At 42.9% G+C, this 17,837-nt stretch overlaps 1 protein-coding gene across 3 annotated transcripts in view; it reads left to right on the top strand.

Moving 5' to 3' along the window:
• Nucleotides 1–17,837, top strand: part of CADM2 (cell adhesion molecule 2) — a 431,434-nt gene that overhangs the window by 322,043 nt on the left and 91,554 nt on the right. For all 3 annotated transcript variants that reach the window (XM_058185211.1, XM_058185212.1, XM_058185210.1), the window contains one exon: nt 1,904–2,074. In XM_058185211.1, coding sequence (XP_058041194.1) covers nt 1,904–2,074 — 171 coding nt within the window. The remainder of the gene's footprint in view (nt 1–1,903; nt 2,075–17,837) is intronic.

The raw sequence follows: 17,837 nt of genomic DNA, 5'->3' as shown, positions 1-17,837 counted from the left end.
TGGTCTTTCTTTTCCTTTTATTTATTCCGATTTATTTTCTTTTTAATCTCTGAAAGTATTTTGCTTACCATGAAAAGAAATAAGGCAATGCTACATACAATAGGTATAATTACAAATGACAAATAAATAGCATTTTGCATAAACGTTTTTAAAAATGAGTAGATTTCTAAATACCTATTTCTGATGTTTTTCTCATAACCATTGCAGCACCCCTATGGTCATGTGATCAGAATTCAGACTTTGGTAACTGACTTATATTTATAATGGTTGCAATGTCTTGGGGTCATGTGATCACCTGTTGTAACTTTCTGACAAGCAAAGTCAAAGGGAAGCCAGATTCATTTAACAACTTAATAAGTGTTGTAGAAAGTCAGGACCCACCCTCCTAGAAGAGTGAAATATTTTCAGGAATATTAAAAAAAGGCAGATTGTTATATTTCCCAAAGGGACAAATGGAGAAACAAGTTTTTTTAGAGGCGGAAAGCAGCTCCCAGTTTCATTAATGGCCCACATCAGATGTCAGCATTTAAGAGATAAAGAGCTTATTGAAAGAAGACAAGTATCTAGATAGCTCTATTCATAAGCAAATTCCCTCACCCAAGAGCCAAAACAGGATGAAAGTCATTAAGACACAATAGGAATTGCCCAACATGCTTTCAGAACACAAGTCCTTCATTGCATTATCTCAAGCAGTCCAAACTTCAACCAAACTTAGCTCAGACAATCACCTAGGATTTGTACTTTGCCTATAGACCCAGCTATGACCCCTACATGGCCCCATGGGAATCTGGCAACAGCCAATAGAATACATATTCTTGCACAGGAACAGGAAGCTCAAATACAAAGCTCAAAGAAGCTATAGAAACCCCCCATTCCATTTTGTCAGCTGCCCAGAACCCATGTGGTTCTGCTTCATCATTAAACCATCTTTCCAATCAGACTCCGTATTTCCAGTGTTTTTCTCCTGGCTTGGAACTGAACCAGATGAATATTTCTTCCCACACTGTGTTATTAACTTCTGCAATGAGTCACCTAATAGTCTAACAACTGTGTACTAACAATAATGTTATTAACAACTGCAGTGATTCACCTAACAACCTAACTATGACCAGAAAGGTTGTAAAAAAGCTCATTTAACAACTGGTTCACTCAGCAATAGAAATTTTGGGCTCAATTGTGGTCATAATGGAGGACTGTAGTGGTATTTGTACAGTGTTGATTAAAAATTAACAACACTATAATGTTTATCAATAAGTATAGAAAAAAGAAAAAGAATGTTAAATAATCTTAATAATAGTTTCAAATGGCATTGTTAATAAGTGTAAGATTATTTGGCTTTTTCATCCAGAATTGAAAATAGCATGAAAAAACTGGTGCAAGTTACATCAAAGTATTTTTTGTACAATAAAGGTTTTAGTCTGAAGCTGATTACTTAGTTTTAAGATCTCCATTGTTTTGTTACTTAATATTGTTTGTGCATAATGAAAAGGAAAAGAGAAGATAAACAAAGGAAATTTGACAATGATTAAAATACTAATAGATAAAGGGAGGAAAAAAGGCATGAGGAAAGAAAATAGTCTTAAGGGAAAAATATTTGGATTGCAATCTAATTATATTAAAGATAATGAGCAGAATCTCATTCTGACAGTTCTGTCTTTTGGTTCTTATTGAAACTGCATTTCCCATCTGTGTCTGTGTACATTTGGGAATAACAACATGGGTAGTTCTGTAGGACAAAGGAATGCCTGGAAATAGAACTTGTTTGCCTTGATAAGATGAGCAAACATGATGAAAGGTACATTTTTTTATTTGCTATTTTAAAATGATTTCGTGTTCTGTAGCCTTCGCCTGCCTTTTATTGCCAGCCCTTGATGCTAATTTATAGCAAACTTTATTTTTACAGATGTTAAATATTTAAAAGAAGAGGATGCAAATCGGAAAACATTTACCGTTAGCAGCACAATGAATTACAGAGCAGATCGTTCTGATGATGGTGCAGTTATAAGTTGCAGAGTAGATCATGAATCATTGAACTCCACACCTCAGATAGCAATGCAAGTCCTAGAAATACACTGTAAGTATTATGTATCTGAATTTTATGGATGATGAGCTATTATCAATAGTCTTTATGTTTTGAGTTTTTATTCATTATTTGGAATTTTGGCAAATTACATTTTCCTTGTATAACGATAATTTTAAAAATTATTTAAAATATGTGTAACACAGTGGGGGTTTAACCTTATTAAATAGCTATCACAATATTGTCCATGTCTTGCCATTCCTAAAGTTATCTATTGACTCTTGGATGTCCATAGAAGTTATGTATGTATGGATTCATACAGCTAAAACCAAATTAGTTCGATGTGAGTATGATACCTGGAAATCATATTGATGCAGGATATTCAGATATCTAAATTTCAGTATCTCATGAGTCCTGACAAAACATGTCTACTTGGTTTAGCCATCCTTTAAATAACCAACAAATTACACCTTGAAGTCATGAATCCAATGCCACCAAAAATATATTTTGATTGAAAAAAGTACTAAAATATGGCACAGTATTCCTAGATTTTCAGAAAATGAATAAAACTTAATGTAAAATTTATTAACATTTGTATACTTCTTCTTTCTTATCTTTTCAAAAATAAAACATTTGATAAACATTTATTATTTATTTATAAAAACATTTATTGTTTTAAATTATGAAAAATAACATATCTTATTTGTTATTCTGAAAAGTTTTGTATAAGTAGAAATTATTCAGAAAGACAAATAGACTGAAACATCAGAATATTAATGGCCCCCATTCTGTCTATTCTTTTTACACCTGCTATATTTAATTATCTGTAAATAAAAATAATTTTAATTTATTTCATTACTTCTTATCTTATATATTAAAACTATCAAAATTACAACAGCAAAAAACGATTGTTTAAAACCCTAGCTTACATTGAATCTGATTATTTATTTATTTTTACTAGTAGACAATTATGGTGAAATGAAAGTTCTTCATCTTATCATTGAGAAGTAGGGACTGCTGCATATAGCATATTATATACTGTGGCTTATTAGTCAGGATATTTATGTTGATGGTTAGTTTATATGAATTCCTATTTTCAATATGTGTTAAGTTCTGGAAGTAACGAGGCTGGAGACCAGGGTAGTGACAACAGCTCTTTAATATAGGGTGAACCCAGCAGCAGGCTGGGGGAAAAACCTCTCCTTTTATACAGTTCTGCTGGAGGCTTCGACCAATCAGCAACGTGCTGATTTCCCGCTCAAATATTTAAAGGTACAAACATGAATACATAACACTCCTCCCCTCCCAGAAAACACTTTGCCTCTATTTACATTTTATTTACATATCCTTATTCGACGTAGTCACGCAAATAACCTGGGCGTCTCCTAGTTCTTTCAGACCTGCGCGGTTCAGTTCTGGGTGGTGTTTTGAGCTGGTCGGAGGGTCTGTTTTCTCCTCCCAGCTCTTTCTCTAGGCCAACGGGCCCTGGATTATTTGCAGACTCTTTTTCTTGGCCATCCGGCCTTGGATTATTTTTGTGATTTTCCCTGCCGATTCCCTCCGGAACCTGGTGGCGTCGCCGGTCCTCCGGGACCTCAGCTAAGTCTTGCGCCCGGTTATGGTCAGCTGTGGGTTCAAATAAGGATTGGTCACTATCTGTCTCGTTTGGTTCGGGTTGCTCTGTTATTCGTTTCCTTATCTGATCTATGTGGCGCCTCCATACTCGGTTGTCTTGTAATTCGACCAAGTATGATTTTGGACCGGTCGCTTTTATGATTTGCCCTGCAAGCCAGCTTGGGCCGTCCCCATAGTTGCGGGCCCACACTCTGTCGCCTATACCCATTCCTCTCGTTTTTTCTATTTCCCCCTGGTAACCCTCTGGTGTGTAATGGGGATTCAAACGGTCAAGTGGGCACCGGAGCTTCCGACCCATCAATAGTTCGGCTGGGCTTCTGCCTGTAGCAGTGCTTGGGGTTCTGTGCTGAATGGCCAGAAAGAAATCTACTTTTGCTTGCCAGTCTCCTGGCTTGAGACTGGACAATGCCTCCTTAGCGCCCGGACAGAACGCCTGCAAGGCCATTCGACGCAGGGTGGAAAGGCGCGGAGAGGGCATGGCGGATGCCCTCCTCTGCCAAGTATTCCTCAAACTGGGTTGCCGTGAATTGTGGCCCATTGTCGGACACCAGAGTGTCAGGCAACCCGTGGGTTGCGAATAGGTGGCGCAGGGCTGCGATTACTGCCTCGGCCGTAGTGGATTTCATAAGTATGATTTCTAACCATTTGGAGAATGCGTCGACAACCACTAGGAAGGTTTGGCCGTGGAAGGGCCCAGCAAAATCAATGTGGATTCTTGACCAAGGCCCTTGGGGTTTTTCCCATTCCCTGACTGGGGCCGTTGGTGGTAGAGGTCTGGACTCTTGGCAAGCCTGGCATTTCCCTACCCTCTCAGCAATTTCTGAATCCATGAGTGGCCACCACACATAGCTTCTTGCTAGCCCCTTCATCCTCACGATCCCTGGGTGACCCTCGTGGAGGAGGTCCAATACCTTTTCCCTTAATTTATCCGGGATTACCACACGATCACCCCATAATAGGCACCCCCCTTGAGCCGAGAGCTCATCACGCTTCTTTACAAATTCCTTAAACCTTTCGCCCGGCGCAGCGGGCCACCCTCTTTGTACCCATCCGAGTACAGTCCTTATCACAATGTCCCGGTATGATGCCCGAGCCACTTCCTTAGAGGTGACTGGGCCTGAGTCCAAAGAGTCAATCAGCAGGACAGGCGTCCCCGGGGTGGGGTCTTCGATCGCCTCTGGTAGTGGGCATCTGCTTAAAGCGTCCGCATGCCCCACTTCTTTTCCTGGCCGATGCTGCAGCTTGTACGAATAAGCGGCTAAGAAAATAGTCCATCGAGTCAATCGTGGCGAAAGTGCCACAGGCGTTGGGCGGTCTCCTGCCAGTATTCCTAACAGCGGTCTGTGATCAGTCACAATTTCAAAATCCCGCCCAAATACATATTCGTGGAATTTTTTCACCCCTGACACAATTGCTAGCGCTTCTTTATCTAACTGGCTGTAGTTCCTTTCTGGGGGGGACATTGTTCTAGAGTAGAAGGCTATAGGGGCTTCTGTGCCGTTTGGGAGTCTGTGGCTGAGCACAGCCCCCACCCCGTAAGGGGAGGCATCGCAAACCAGCACTAGGGGCAATGAGTTATGATATTGGATGAGCAGGCTATCGCTTGAAAGCAGGTTTTTCACTGTTTCAAAAGCCCTACTTTCCAACTTCCCCCAAGACCAAACAGTATTTTTTCCTAGAAGTTTGTGCAGCGGTTCAGCAACGGTCGCTTTGTTTTTTAAAAAGACCGCGTAAAAATTCACTAACCCCAGGAATGCCTGTAGCTCTGCTTTGTTTTTGGGCGCTGGGGCCTTTCTGATTGCCTTGACTTTGCTCTCAGTGGGGTGAATTCCCTTCTTGTCTATTCGGTAGCCCAAGAATTCGACGGACTCGACCCCTATGTGGCATTTGTTTGCTTTCACCTTTAGTCCGGCTGCCCGGAAAATGCCCAGAACCTTTCTTAATCGCTCCCCCAGTTCCTCGTTTTCCGCTGATATTAAGACATCATCAAGTAGGGAACTACCCCTGGGAGCCCTTGCAGGAGTCGTTCCATTAGGTTTTGGAACAACCCCGGTGCCACACTCACCCCAAATTGTAGTCGGGTGCATCTGAAGGCACCCCTGTGGGTTACAATCGTTTGGGCTTCGGCTGTGTTGGCGCTCACGGGCAGTTGTTGGTAGGCTTGGGCCAAGTCTAACTTTGCAAAGACCTGCCCTTGCCCCAAAGAGTGCAGTAAGTGTTGCACCACGGAACCGGTAAGCGCTTTTCTGTAAGGCTTTGTTTAGCGTCGCCTTGTAGTCAGCGCAAATTCTAATTGACCCATCTGGTTTTATGGGTGTGACGATTGGCGTCTCCCACTTTGCGTGATCGACTGGTACCAAAATTCCCTGATTTATGAGCTTATCTAGCTCCTTGTCAATTTTTGGCTTAAGGGCAAAAGGGACTCTCCTCGCCTTTAGCCTAATGGGAGCTACCTGGGGGTCTAAATTGAAGGAAATAGGGGTCCCCTTGTACTTGCCCAGGCAGTCCTTGAAGACATCTTCGAACTCGTTCAAGAGTATGTCTTTCAGGTTGCAGTCACTTCTGTAGATGCCGGTCACTCCCATGCCCAGTGCGCGAAACCAGTCTAGTCCTAGCAAACTAGGCAGAGTCCCCTCGACGATTGTGATGGGCAGGGTCTTCTTGTGAGGTCCGTACTCGACGCGGACGGAGGTGGTCCCTCGAACAGGGATTCGATTTCCCTGGTAATCGTGGACTCGTAGCCGTTGGGATTGCAGGTGGCGCTTCGCGACTGAAGGCAGTGACTTCACCAAAGTGTCCCAGGACATGATGGTGATGGCTGACCCGGTGTCCACTTCGAGTCGGCACCTTACTCCCTCTATTTTAGGTTTGGTGAAGATCTTCTTCTCCACTCGGGTTGAAGCGCGGCCTATAACTACAGTCGTTTGGTTCGAATTCGCGCCTTTCTTATTTGAGCCAATCGCGGGTCGCCTTTCCGATCCCGCGCTCTGATTGGCCGATTTAAATTTTCGGCGGGAAGGTTGGGGAGCTCGACAGACTTGAGCTAGGTGCCCCTTCTTTCCACACCGCCGACATGTTGCGTCCTTAAACTTGCAGCGTTGGCGCTGGTGTTGACCTCCGCAGCTTCCGCATTCGTCTCGGTCCTCTTTGTCGCGCTTTTCGGTTCGGCAGACCCCTTCCTCATCCTCACCGTCACCGTCGGATTCGGTCTGAACCTCCTCCTGGTGCACTGGAGCCGGCTTTGTGCTCGCCTTTGGTGGGGGAGGCTTTTGCAATGTCTCCGCCGCTTGGGTGGACATTTCATGTGCTCTGGCTTCGTCCAGAGCGTTGGCCAGCGTTAGGTTGCTCTTCGCTAGCAGCCGGCGCCGCAAACGGATGTCTTTGACCCCTCGGATGAGTTGCTCGAGCAGCACCTCGTCTAGGTCTCGGTATCCGCAGTCCTTGGACGCCTTCCTTAGGGCGGCCATGTAGTCACCAATGGACTCGCCCTCCATCTGCCTTCGCTCTCCAAATTCAAACCGCCGCACGTATTTGGACGGTGTGGGTGCGAAGTGATTCTTTAATAGGGTTTGCAGAGTTGGCCACGATACCGATTGTATCGGCGTTGGCTCTGCCAGGGCTTCCGCAATATCGATGACCTCCGGACCACAGTGGCTTAAGAAATAAGCCCTTTTGCGGTTATCTGGAACTCCCTGCAGTTCGTTGGCTTCTAGAAAGCTTTCGAAACGGGTCATATACGTTCCCCATTTCTCTCTGGCCGGGTCAAACGGTGCGGGCGGAGTGTAACTGGCCATCTCCGCGGTTTCTGCCCTGATTTGCTGGGTTCGGTTCTATCGTGCTTCAGCTCGGTTCTGGTTCTCCTTAGCCTCAAGATCCCATCCTCGTCGCCAATGTTAAGTTCTGGAAGTAACGAGGCTGGAGACCAGGGTAGTGACAACAGCTCTTTAATATAGGGTGAACCCAGCAGCAGGCTGGGGGAAAAACCTCTCCTTTTATACAGTTCTGCTGGAGGCTTCGACCAATCAGCAACGTGCTGATTTCCCGCTCAAATATTTAAAGGTACAAACATGAATACATAACAATATGCATTATTTTTAAGTGCCTTAGCTGTCAGTATAACATTATTATAGGTCTATCTAAGTAAGAAATTGGAAGTAATTGGAAATTTAACAAAGGAGGTCCAGTTCTTTTCACTATCCTAGATTTTTCCCCCTCTAGATTTCCATAAGAAAACTTCTCAGAGGTTACCATTTCATATTTCCCAACTGGTAATTCTTACAAATATTACTACCAGATTTGTATGCAGTGTTCCCGATGGAGAAATACCACAAATTTGTATAAGGGCATCAGAAAAGTTACTTTCAGTTTCTTTTTTACTGATGAGACCTAGTATGGAATTAGTTGTTTTGTTTGGATTATCCTCGCAGCACCCAGAAAATGGACGTTCAGACAAGACAACATCCCTTTTGATACCTATCATGCATTAAAGCCACACTGAAACATCTGTTTTTCCATCCAATATTTTTTTAACTGGAAATAAATATTGATGTGGAGTAAGAAAACATCTATAAGATTGTGCTGTAAACTAAAGCATACAATTACTTTTCCTCCCTCTCCTGAGGTTTATATCCAAGCTTAATGATTGCTAATAAAACATCTGGTTCAAAAATTCTTACAGTATAAACATTTGATACAGCTTTGATTCATGATATTGCTAGATTTTTTTTTGTAATATAATTTGAAAAACTATTAGAAATTTAGCAATGATTATTTTCAATTTTTTTTTATTTTTTAGAAACAACGGTATTACAAAAGATCATATAGATTTACAGTATAGTAATATATATTGGCAAAAAGACATTGTTACATTGCTTATAAAGAAAATGTTACAGTAGTCTTATTTTCTATGTCTCATAGCAAAGGATGTACAATGGATTTAATTGAAACTTACATTTTTTCAATGATTTCTGAGGAGACTAGAATCTATTCTAGATTTCCCCGCACCATTGTATACAGTCCTGCATTTTGAAGGGCTACAAAAATCATTTTCCAAGTATTTGCTATTTCACTTTTGTGTTTACATATATTGAGAATGTTACATTAGTGATAAATGATAGAATAGTGAAGGAGCCTATGGACACTAGCTATGGTTTTTCAGAGGTGTTCCGGCCATGATACTATGGTGAAGGAATATGTAGTCTTATATACCACATTCTTTTTTGGGCTCTTCATTCTATTTCATCTGAGCAGAAATAGAAATTGGCAAGTTTGGATGGAATAAGTGAGAGAAAGTAGTTATTTGTATCCTATCTCTCAAATTAAACTTCTCAATCATTTTCAAGAAATGTGTGTTTCAATTTATTCTTGATTTTTCCCTCTATAAGTTAAATTTAAATCATGGTTGCTTTACTGATATTAAGCTCCTCGTGGTCATAGAATCTTTAGTGAGAAAAGAAAAGTGGTTTTAGCAGAAAACATTACCAACAGTCTCAGAAGAGATAACACTGCGCAAAGCAATGATATCAATAGTAGCTCTGTTTTATGGATGATAGAAGATACTGTTCATCTCCACAGAATGTCACGTATTTTGTGGAAAATCAGTTTTACATAGTTTTTACTGCTTACTGCATTTACTTTAATACTAAAAAAAGAGAAAGCATCTGTTAAAGCAAAAGCATGATGCATGAACTAGAATGAACCCAAATTTCTTCTTTGCTATATATATTATACTGGTGCTTTTAATTAAGCATAATGATATAACTATAATGAAATAATTTAAAAGGGAATCAGTGACTTGAAATATACTATAAAATATTGAAGGCATAAATCTGATTTATTTTATTAAAAAATGCTGGATTTTTTTAAGCATAACTAATGAGTTCATTGCTATATGCAAATTTCTTAAGATATAGACCTTAAATTAAGACTAATAATAAGGTAAATGTCTTAATAGTGTATATTACCACATAGAAAAGTAAATAACATAAAAATACCTAGTAATTGCCTAATAAAGATTGCCTAATAACTATTCTGATAATCTTTGCAAAAATAATACTTATTTCAGAATATAGATTTCCCATTAAAAGTGCAATACCTAGCAATTCTTTATTTTCTCTGCAACACTTTCTCTTCTTTATTTTCTCTCAGCTGCATCTCTGTATAGTTTTGGTCATATAATCAAATAATATCAATTTTACAGGTTTATTTCATACAAATCTCAAAAATGTTATTTTCTTTTGAAAGCATTTTATGCAAAATATATAATTAATTATGTGCTGATTTTTGAATATCATACATTGTATTTTTTTAATACTGTTCAGAAAATTAAGAAAGAAACCAGTGAAAAATAAGATTCTATAATGTTACTGTCAGGTGATTAAAAATATTTATTGCTCTATTTTTCAGATGTATTCTGGAGTTGTGGTTCAGAAACATTTCATTTTGTGGAAAGACTGAACGACACTTTAAATATGCATTAATTGTTATATCATAAAACTATAAAATTATTTTCAGTTTGGCTTTTGAATAAAATACTGGGGAAAGAACCAGATAAATGAAGAATAAAACATACTAATCGCTCTGAGATACATACAGAGAAGAATTGCTGAGAGCCTGCAAAAAATTAAATAGGAATGTAAATATATTGCCAAATTAGTTTAGCAAGGCAAGACTAGAGCAGGTGCACTCTTGGATATGAAATGCTGTGAAAATTATTTTTAAAATCTTAGTCACAAGCACTTGCTGCATTAGTATGCTCTGTCTGAAACATTTATTTTCTTAAGTGAGTTGCAGGTGTTAAAAGTGTGTCTTTTTTTTAGAAAGAGAAAGAAATGTTTCCAGTTTATTACATAATACCTAGTCCTTACCATGTAAACTTCATTTAGAAAAAAGAAGCATAATTTTTATTAGATGAAACATCACACTAGTAAACACATGATATGTCACTAGCCATACATCATAATAATAGTTCTTGTTAGATTCGGGCAATAACGAGGCAGGAGACCAGATGAGTGACAACAGCTCTTTAGTTTATAGTGAACCCAGCAGCGAACAACAGACAAACCCCTCTTTATATACAGTTCAGTCGGAGGCAACAGCCAATCAGCAACGTGCTATTTCCCGCTCTAATTTCCCTCCAAAACTCTTAAAGATACATTACACTCCTTCCCTCCCAGAAAACATTTTACCCCTATTTACATGAAATTAGCATCTTATTTCTCTACGTAGTCACGCAAGTAGACTGGGCGTCTCCTAACTCTTTCGGACCTGCGCAATTCATTCTCTGGGAGTGAGTCGAGCTGGCCGGAGGGACTGTTTGTTCCTCTCAGCTCCTCCTCTAGGCCATCCGGCCCTGGATTATTTGCAGAATTTTCCCTGCTCTCTTCAGGAGGGACCGGTTGGTGTCGCTGGACCTCATCGAACTCAGATAAGTCCCGCGTTTGCCCCGGGTTTGAGTCAGTTGTGGATTCAAACAATGGATAGTCAGGGCCTGTTTCTGGACTTTTGGTTGTTCTTTTTCTTAATTGATCTATGTGGCGCTTCCAAACCCGGCCATCCTCTATCTCTACCCGATACGATTTGGGTCCGGTTGTTTCAAGGATTGTCCCCTTTACCCAATTTGGGCCTTCTCCGTAATTGTGTGCCCATACTGGACTTCCCACTGTCATTTCTCTTGTTTTACCGTTTGTTCCTTTGTACCCATCTGGGGTGTAGTTTGGGTTTAACCGGTCTAATGGGCACCTAAGCTTCCTGCCCATCAGTAGCTCTGCCGGGCTGCGGCCAGTTGCTACACAGGGGGTTCTGTGTTGTACTGCTAGGAAGGTGTCAATTTTTAATTGCCAATCGCCTGGCCTGATTCTGGACAATGCTTCCTTTGCACTCCGTACGAAACGTTCTGCAAGGCCGTTCGTCGCAGGGTGGAACGGCGCCGAGAGGACATGCCGGATGCCCTCTTCTGCCAAGTACCCTTCAAACAGGGTCGCTGTGAATTGAGGGCCGTTGTCGGAGACTAGGGTGTCTGGTAACCCGTGGGTTACAAATAGGCGCCGCAGGACTGGGATTACGGCCTCGGCTGTCATGGATCTCATAAGAATGATTTCCAGCCATTTGGAATAGGCATCGACTACCACTAGGAATGTTTGCCCATGGAAGGGGCCGGCAAAATTGATGTGGATCCTAGACCATGGGCCCTGGGGTCTCTCCCACTCCCGAGTTGGGGCCGTTGGTGGTAGTGGTCTGGACTCCTGGCAGGCTTGGCATTTTCCTACCCTGTCGCTAATCTCCTTGTCCATCAAAGGCCACCACACATAGCTCCTTGCTAAACCCTTCATTCTCACTATCCCAGGGTGGCCCTCATGTAGGAGTTCCAAAACTTTTTTCCGCAATTTCTCCGGGATCACCACTCTATCCCCCCAGAGCAGACACCCTCCTTGAGCCGACAACCCCCGCGTTTCTTTACATATTCCTTAAAACGCTCGCCCGGCGCAGCGGGCCATCCTCTTTGCACCCAACCCATTACAGTTCTGATTGTAATGTCCTTGTAAGAAGCCCGAGCCACCTCCTTGGAAGTGACTGGACCCGAGTCCCAAGAGTCAATTAGCAGGACGGGTGCGCCCGGAGTGGGGTCTTCGATAGTCTCTGGTAGTGGGCATCTGCTCAAAGCGTCTGCATGCCCTAACTCCTTTCCTGGCCGATGCAACAATTTGTACGAATACGCAGCCAGAAAGATAGTCCATCGGGTCAGTCTAGGCGAAAGTGCCACGGGCGTTGGGCGGTCGCCTGCCAACAGGCCTAGTAGGGGTCTATGGTCTGTGACTATTTCGAAATCACGGCCAAATACATATTCATGGAACTTCTTTACCCCTGAAACTATGGCCAAGGCTTCTCTATCTAGCTGACTATAGTTTCTTTCAGCCGATGACATTGTTCGGGAGTAAAATGCTATAGGGGCTTCTGTGCCATTTGGCAACCTGTGGCTGAGCACAGCCCCCACCCCGTAGGGAGACGCATCACAAACTAACACCAATGGCAGCGTGCCATTGTATTGAATCAGTAAACTATCGCTGGACAGAAGGTTTTTTACTGCTTCGAATGCCCTAGCTTCCGCCTTTCCCCAAGACCACACAGCTGTCTTCGTTAGTAATTTGTGGAGCGGTTCGGCTATGGTCGCCTTATTTTTTAAAAATACCGCGTAAAAATTGACCAGACCTAAGAACGCCTGTAACTCCGTTTTGTTTTGGGGAGCTGGGGCCTTCCTGATTGCCCTAACCTTGCTCTCAGTGGGGTGGATTCCTTCCTTGTCTATCCGATAGCCCAGGAATTCCACGGATCCTACCCCTATCTGGCATTTATTCAGTTTGACTTTGAGACCGGCGGACCGGAAAATGCCCAGAACTTTTCTCAACCGTACCCCTAAGTCTTCTAGATTTTCGGCGGATACCAGTACGTCATCAAAGTACGGTACCACCCCGGGGAGTCCCTGCAATAGCCGCTCCATTAGGTTCTGAAATAACCCTGGAGCCACACTAACCCCAAACTGTAACCGGGTGCATTTAAAAGCACCCCTGTGCGTCTGATCGTTTGTGCTTCGGCTGTGTTGCTATCTACGGGTAACTGCTGATAGGCTTGGGCCAAATCTAGCTTGGCGAAGACCTGGCCCTGCCCCAAAGAGTGCAGTAAGTGTTGTACTACTGGGACGGGGTAGGCACTCTTCTGCAACGCTTTATTAAGCGTTGCCTTGTAGTCAGCACAAATCCGGACCGACCCGTCCGGTTTGATCGGGGTGACTATGGGTGTCTCCCACTTTGCATGGTCAACTGGCACTAGTATTCCCTGGCTTACTAGTTTGTCCAGCTCCCGGTCAATTTTGGGCTTCAGGGCGAACGGGACCCTCCTAGCCTTTAACCGGATAGGGGCAACCTGTGGGTCAAGGTTAAAGGAGATCGGGGTCCCCTCGTACTTGCCCAAACAGTCTTTGAAGACGTCCCCGAACTCCTTCATTAGTGCGTCCTTTAGGTCGACGTCGTTTCGGAAGACTCCGATCACTCCCATGCCCAATGCCCGGAACCAGTCCAGTCCCAACAAGCTCGGCAAGGTTCCTTCGACCACGGTGATGGGCAGGGTCTTGTTGTGTTGTCCATACTTGACTTGGACGGACGTTACCCCTCGGACGGGGATGCGATTTCCTTGGTAATCTTGTACCCTTAGTTTCTGTGGTTGCAGCTTGCGCTTCGCGACGGCTGGCAAACGTTTCACGAGAGTGTCCCAGGACATGATCGTGATTGATGGACCGGTGTCCACTTCCATTCGGCACGGCACCCCTTCAATGTGCGTTTTAGTAAAAATCTTTTTTTCAAGGCGCGTGGCTGCTTGGCCTATTCTCACGGCAGTCTGATTAAGTTTCGCGCCTTTTTTGAATCGACCAATCACGGGCCTCTTCGTCGTTCCCGCGCTCTGATTGGTCGGTTTGAATTTTTGGCGGGAAGGTTGGGGCGCTCGACAGGCCTGTGCTATGTGCCCCTTCCTTTCGCACCGCCGACAAGTCGCATCCTTAAATTTGCAGTCTTGTTGTTTGTGTTGTCCCCTGCAACTCGCGCATTCGTCCCGGACGTCTTTCCTTGGCCTCCCGGTGTGGAAGACTTCTTCCTCTTCCTCGCCGTCCTCCTCGGCCTGGGCTTCCTCATTGTGGACCGGGGTTGTTTTCGCCCCAGTCCCCGGTGCGATCGGTGTTTGCAGGGTTTCTGCCGCTTGGGTGGACATCTCGTGAGCCCTGGCCTCGTCCAAGGCGACGGCCAGTGTTAGGTTGCTTCTGGACAGCAGCTGCCGTCGCAATCGGATGTCTCTGACCCCGCAGATGAGTTGGTCGAGTAATGCGTCTTCCAAGTCTCGATATTCGCAATGGCTAGCGGCTTTTCTCAGCGCTGCCATGTACTCGCGAATCGATTCGCCCTCTCATTGCATCCGTTGCCGCAATTCGAACCTTTGAACAAATTTTGAGGGCGTCGGTGCGTAGTGAGCCCGAAGGGCGGTCTGCAGGGTTGCCACGGTACCGACTGTACCGGCGTTGGCTCCGAAAGCGACTCTGCGGTGTCGAAAACTTCCGAACCGCAGTGGCTTAGGAAGTATGCTCTCTTCCTGTTGTCGGAGACCCCCTGGAGTTCGTTTGCTTCGAGGAAACACTCGAAACGAGCCATGTATGACCCCCAATTTTCTTTGGCTGGGTCGAATGGCGCTGGCGGTGTATAGCTGGACATCGTTGCTATCCGCCCTTATTTTGCTGGGTTCGTTCCTGGCGCTCTTTTGCCTCAAGATCCCACCTTCGTCGCCAGTGTTAGATTCGGGCAATAACGAGGCAAGAGACCAGATGAGTGACAACAGCTCTTTAGTTTATAGTGAACCCAGCAGCGAACAACAGACAAACCCCTCTTTATATACAGTTCAGTCGGAGGCAACAGCCAATCAGCAACGTGCTATTTCCCGCTCTAATTTCCCTCCAAAACTCTTAAAGATACATTACAGTTCTTTATACATATGTATATCTATAAAAATTGCAAAGTAGTTTTTAAGAAAATCTAAGAACAGGACCATGATTTGGAACCAAACCAAACTATGCTCCCAAAAATCATATGGAGTTCTAGTGAGATATTTTTCCATATTTCCTGGCAATAAATTTAAATTAATTAAATAGATGATGATTTTGTCTCTTGATATCTCCATTTAACTACTTGAGTTGACTCTGTCAAATAGCCTAAGTTTGGTCTGCATTATGAAAAAGCCTGCAATATTGATACCTAGAATGACATAGACAAACTCTCATCTTACATATAGCATGTTTGGGAAACAATTTAGCAGATGTTACCTCTCATTTCATAGGAGACCATTTACTCTCAAGATTTCTGAGCATCCTACACAGGGTAAACTTTATTCACCATTGCTGGTGAGATGATTTAAATAACAATCTTCCTAACTCATTTTTCAGAACGTTTAAAATTAATTTAAATAAATTCCTAGAATATATCTGTAAATGGTAATTAGCCACATTAACTAAATATTCAGACATAGTGTGACCCTCAGTGCCATTTTCAAGGATTCAGTAGTTGGCTGAATTTGTTTTTCAGATATGTATTCTTTTGAATACTATAGGAAATAAGCTGATAAATTACATGGATGTATTCATGTAATTTATCAAGATTTTTTTTACATGAAGCAATTGCTCTCCAAATCTCTGTCGAAATTTTTAACTCTGACCAATTATCTAGCTCATTATGGTTGGTAGAAGAGGACATCATAATGTGAATATATATATGTGTATATATATATATACACACATACACACACACACACACACACACACACACATATATATATATATACATATATACATACGTCTTTGGTTGTTCGGGTTTTCTCCCGTGTAAAATTTTACGGAGAAAACCAAATTCTCTAAACACCGTGAAAACCTCAGAAAACAAATATATACATACATATATATATATATATATACATACATATATACATGCATACATATTTGTTTTCTGAGGTTTTCACGGGTGTTTGTATGTAGATCTTTGGTTATTCGGGTTTTCTCCCGCGTAAAATTGGAAGTGTCTTGGCGACGTTTCGACGAAGTCTCATTCGTCATCTTCAGGCTTCAGCTTCGTGCTTCTGGGAGCAATGTGTGATTACAGCTGTTTCTTCCTTTTTAACTGCTAGTGGGGGTTTGAACTGATTGGGTGGGAGCTTGGCTGTGCTCTGATTGGATGGGATTTTTTGTGCTCTGATTGGATGGGGGTGTGTCCTGTTTGGGTGGGGGCTTGGTTGTGCTCAGATTAGTCTGAGTTGCAGGGGGATTTGAGCTGGTGAGCTGCATTGCTGTTGTTTGGCTTCGTGGTCGTGGTCGTGCTACATCTTCATAGTGGATGTCAGTCTGCTGCATGTATGGATTGGAGGGGTCCCCATCCAATCAGAGCACAGCCAAGCTCCCACCCAATCAGTTCAAACCCCCACTAGCAGTTAAAAAGGAAGAAACAGCTGCAATCACACATTGCTCCCAGAAGCACGAAGCTGAAGCCTGACGATGACGAATGAGACTTCGTCGAAACGTCGCCAAGACACTTCTAATTTTACGCGGGAGAAAACCCGAATAACCAAAGACCTACATACAAACACCCACGAAAACCTCAGAAAACATATATATGTGTGTGTGTGTGTGTGTGTGTGTGTGTGTGTGTATATGTTTATGTATATGTATATATATATATGCAGGTTTTGGTATGTTCGGGTCTTTTTCCATGTAAGATTGGAAGTATTTAGGCAAAGTTTCGATGAGATCTCACTCATCATCTTCAGGCATTGGCTTTGTTCTTATGTTCTTTGCTCACATAAGAACAAAGCCAAAGGCTGAAGATGATGAGTGAGATATCATCAAAAAGTTGCCTAAATACTTCCAATCTTACACAGGAAAAGACCCGAATATACCAAAACCTGCATACCTATACCCGTGTAAATCTACGAAAACATATATATTATATATTTTCATTCAATCATTACTAGGTTTTCACAGGTATAGGTATGTAGGTCTTGGCATATTCAGGTCTTTTCCCGTGTAAGGTTGAGAGTATCTTGGCGACATTTCGACGCGATCTCTCTCATCATCTTCAGGCTGGTGCTTTCGGCTTCATGCTTGTGTGGTTGCATCTTGATTGGTAAATGAGTGGGTGTTTGCAGATTAGTCGGCTGTTTCGTAGCATCCTGTGTAGGTGTGGTCGTAGTTGTGTGCCCATTAGTCTTTTGTGTTGTAACAACCTGGTTAATGGGCTTCCTGGAAATGTCCTGAGTTCTGGGAATGTGACCTCCTGAGTCTTGTGCTGTAACATCCTGGGTGGTAGGTTGTGTTGTAATGTCTTGAGCTTTGGTGTTGTGGCCTCTGGAGTTCTTTGATGTGATGTCCTGTGATGTGATATACATGGTAGCTCAGTGACTAAGATGCTGAGCTTGTCAATCGAAAGTTCGGCAGTTCAGCAGTTCGAATCCCTAGTGCTGTGTAATGGGGTGAGCTCCCATTACTTGTCCCACCTTATGCCAAGCTAGCAGTTAGAAAGCATGTAAAAAATGCAAGTAGAAAAATATGGACCACCTTTGGTGGGAAGGTAACTGCATTCTGTGTGCCTTTGGCATTTAGTCA

Source organism: Ahaetulla prasina, chromosome 5 (assembly GCF_028640845.1).
Source record: "Ahaetulla prasina isolate Xishuangbanna chromosome 5, ASM2864084v1, whole genome shotgun sequence".
Lineage (NCBI taxonomy): Eukaryota > Metazoa > Chordata > Lepidosauria > Squamata > Colubridae > Ahaetulla > Ahaetulla prasina.
The sequence above is the reverse complement of the archived record's forward strand: the minus strand, read 5'-3'. Positions and strand labels throughout refer to the sequence as shown.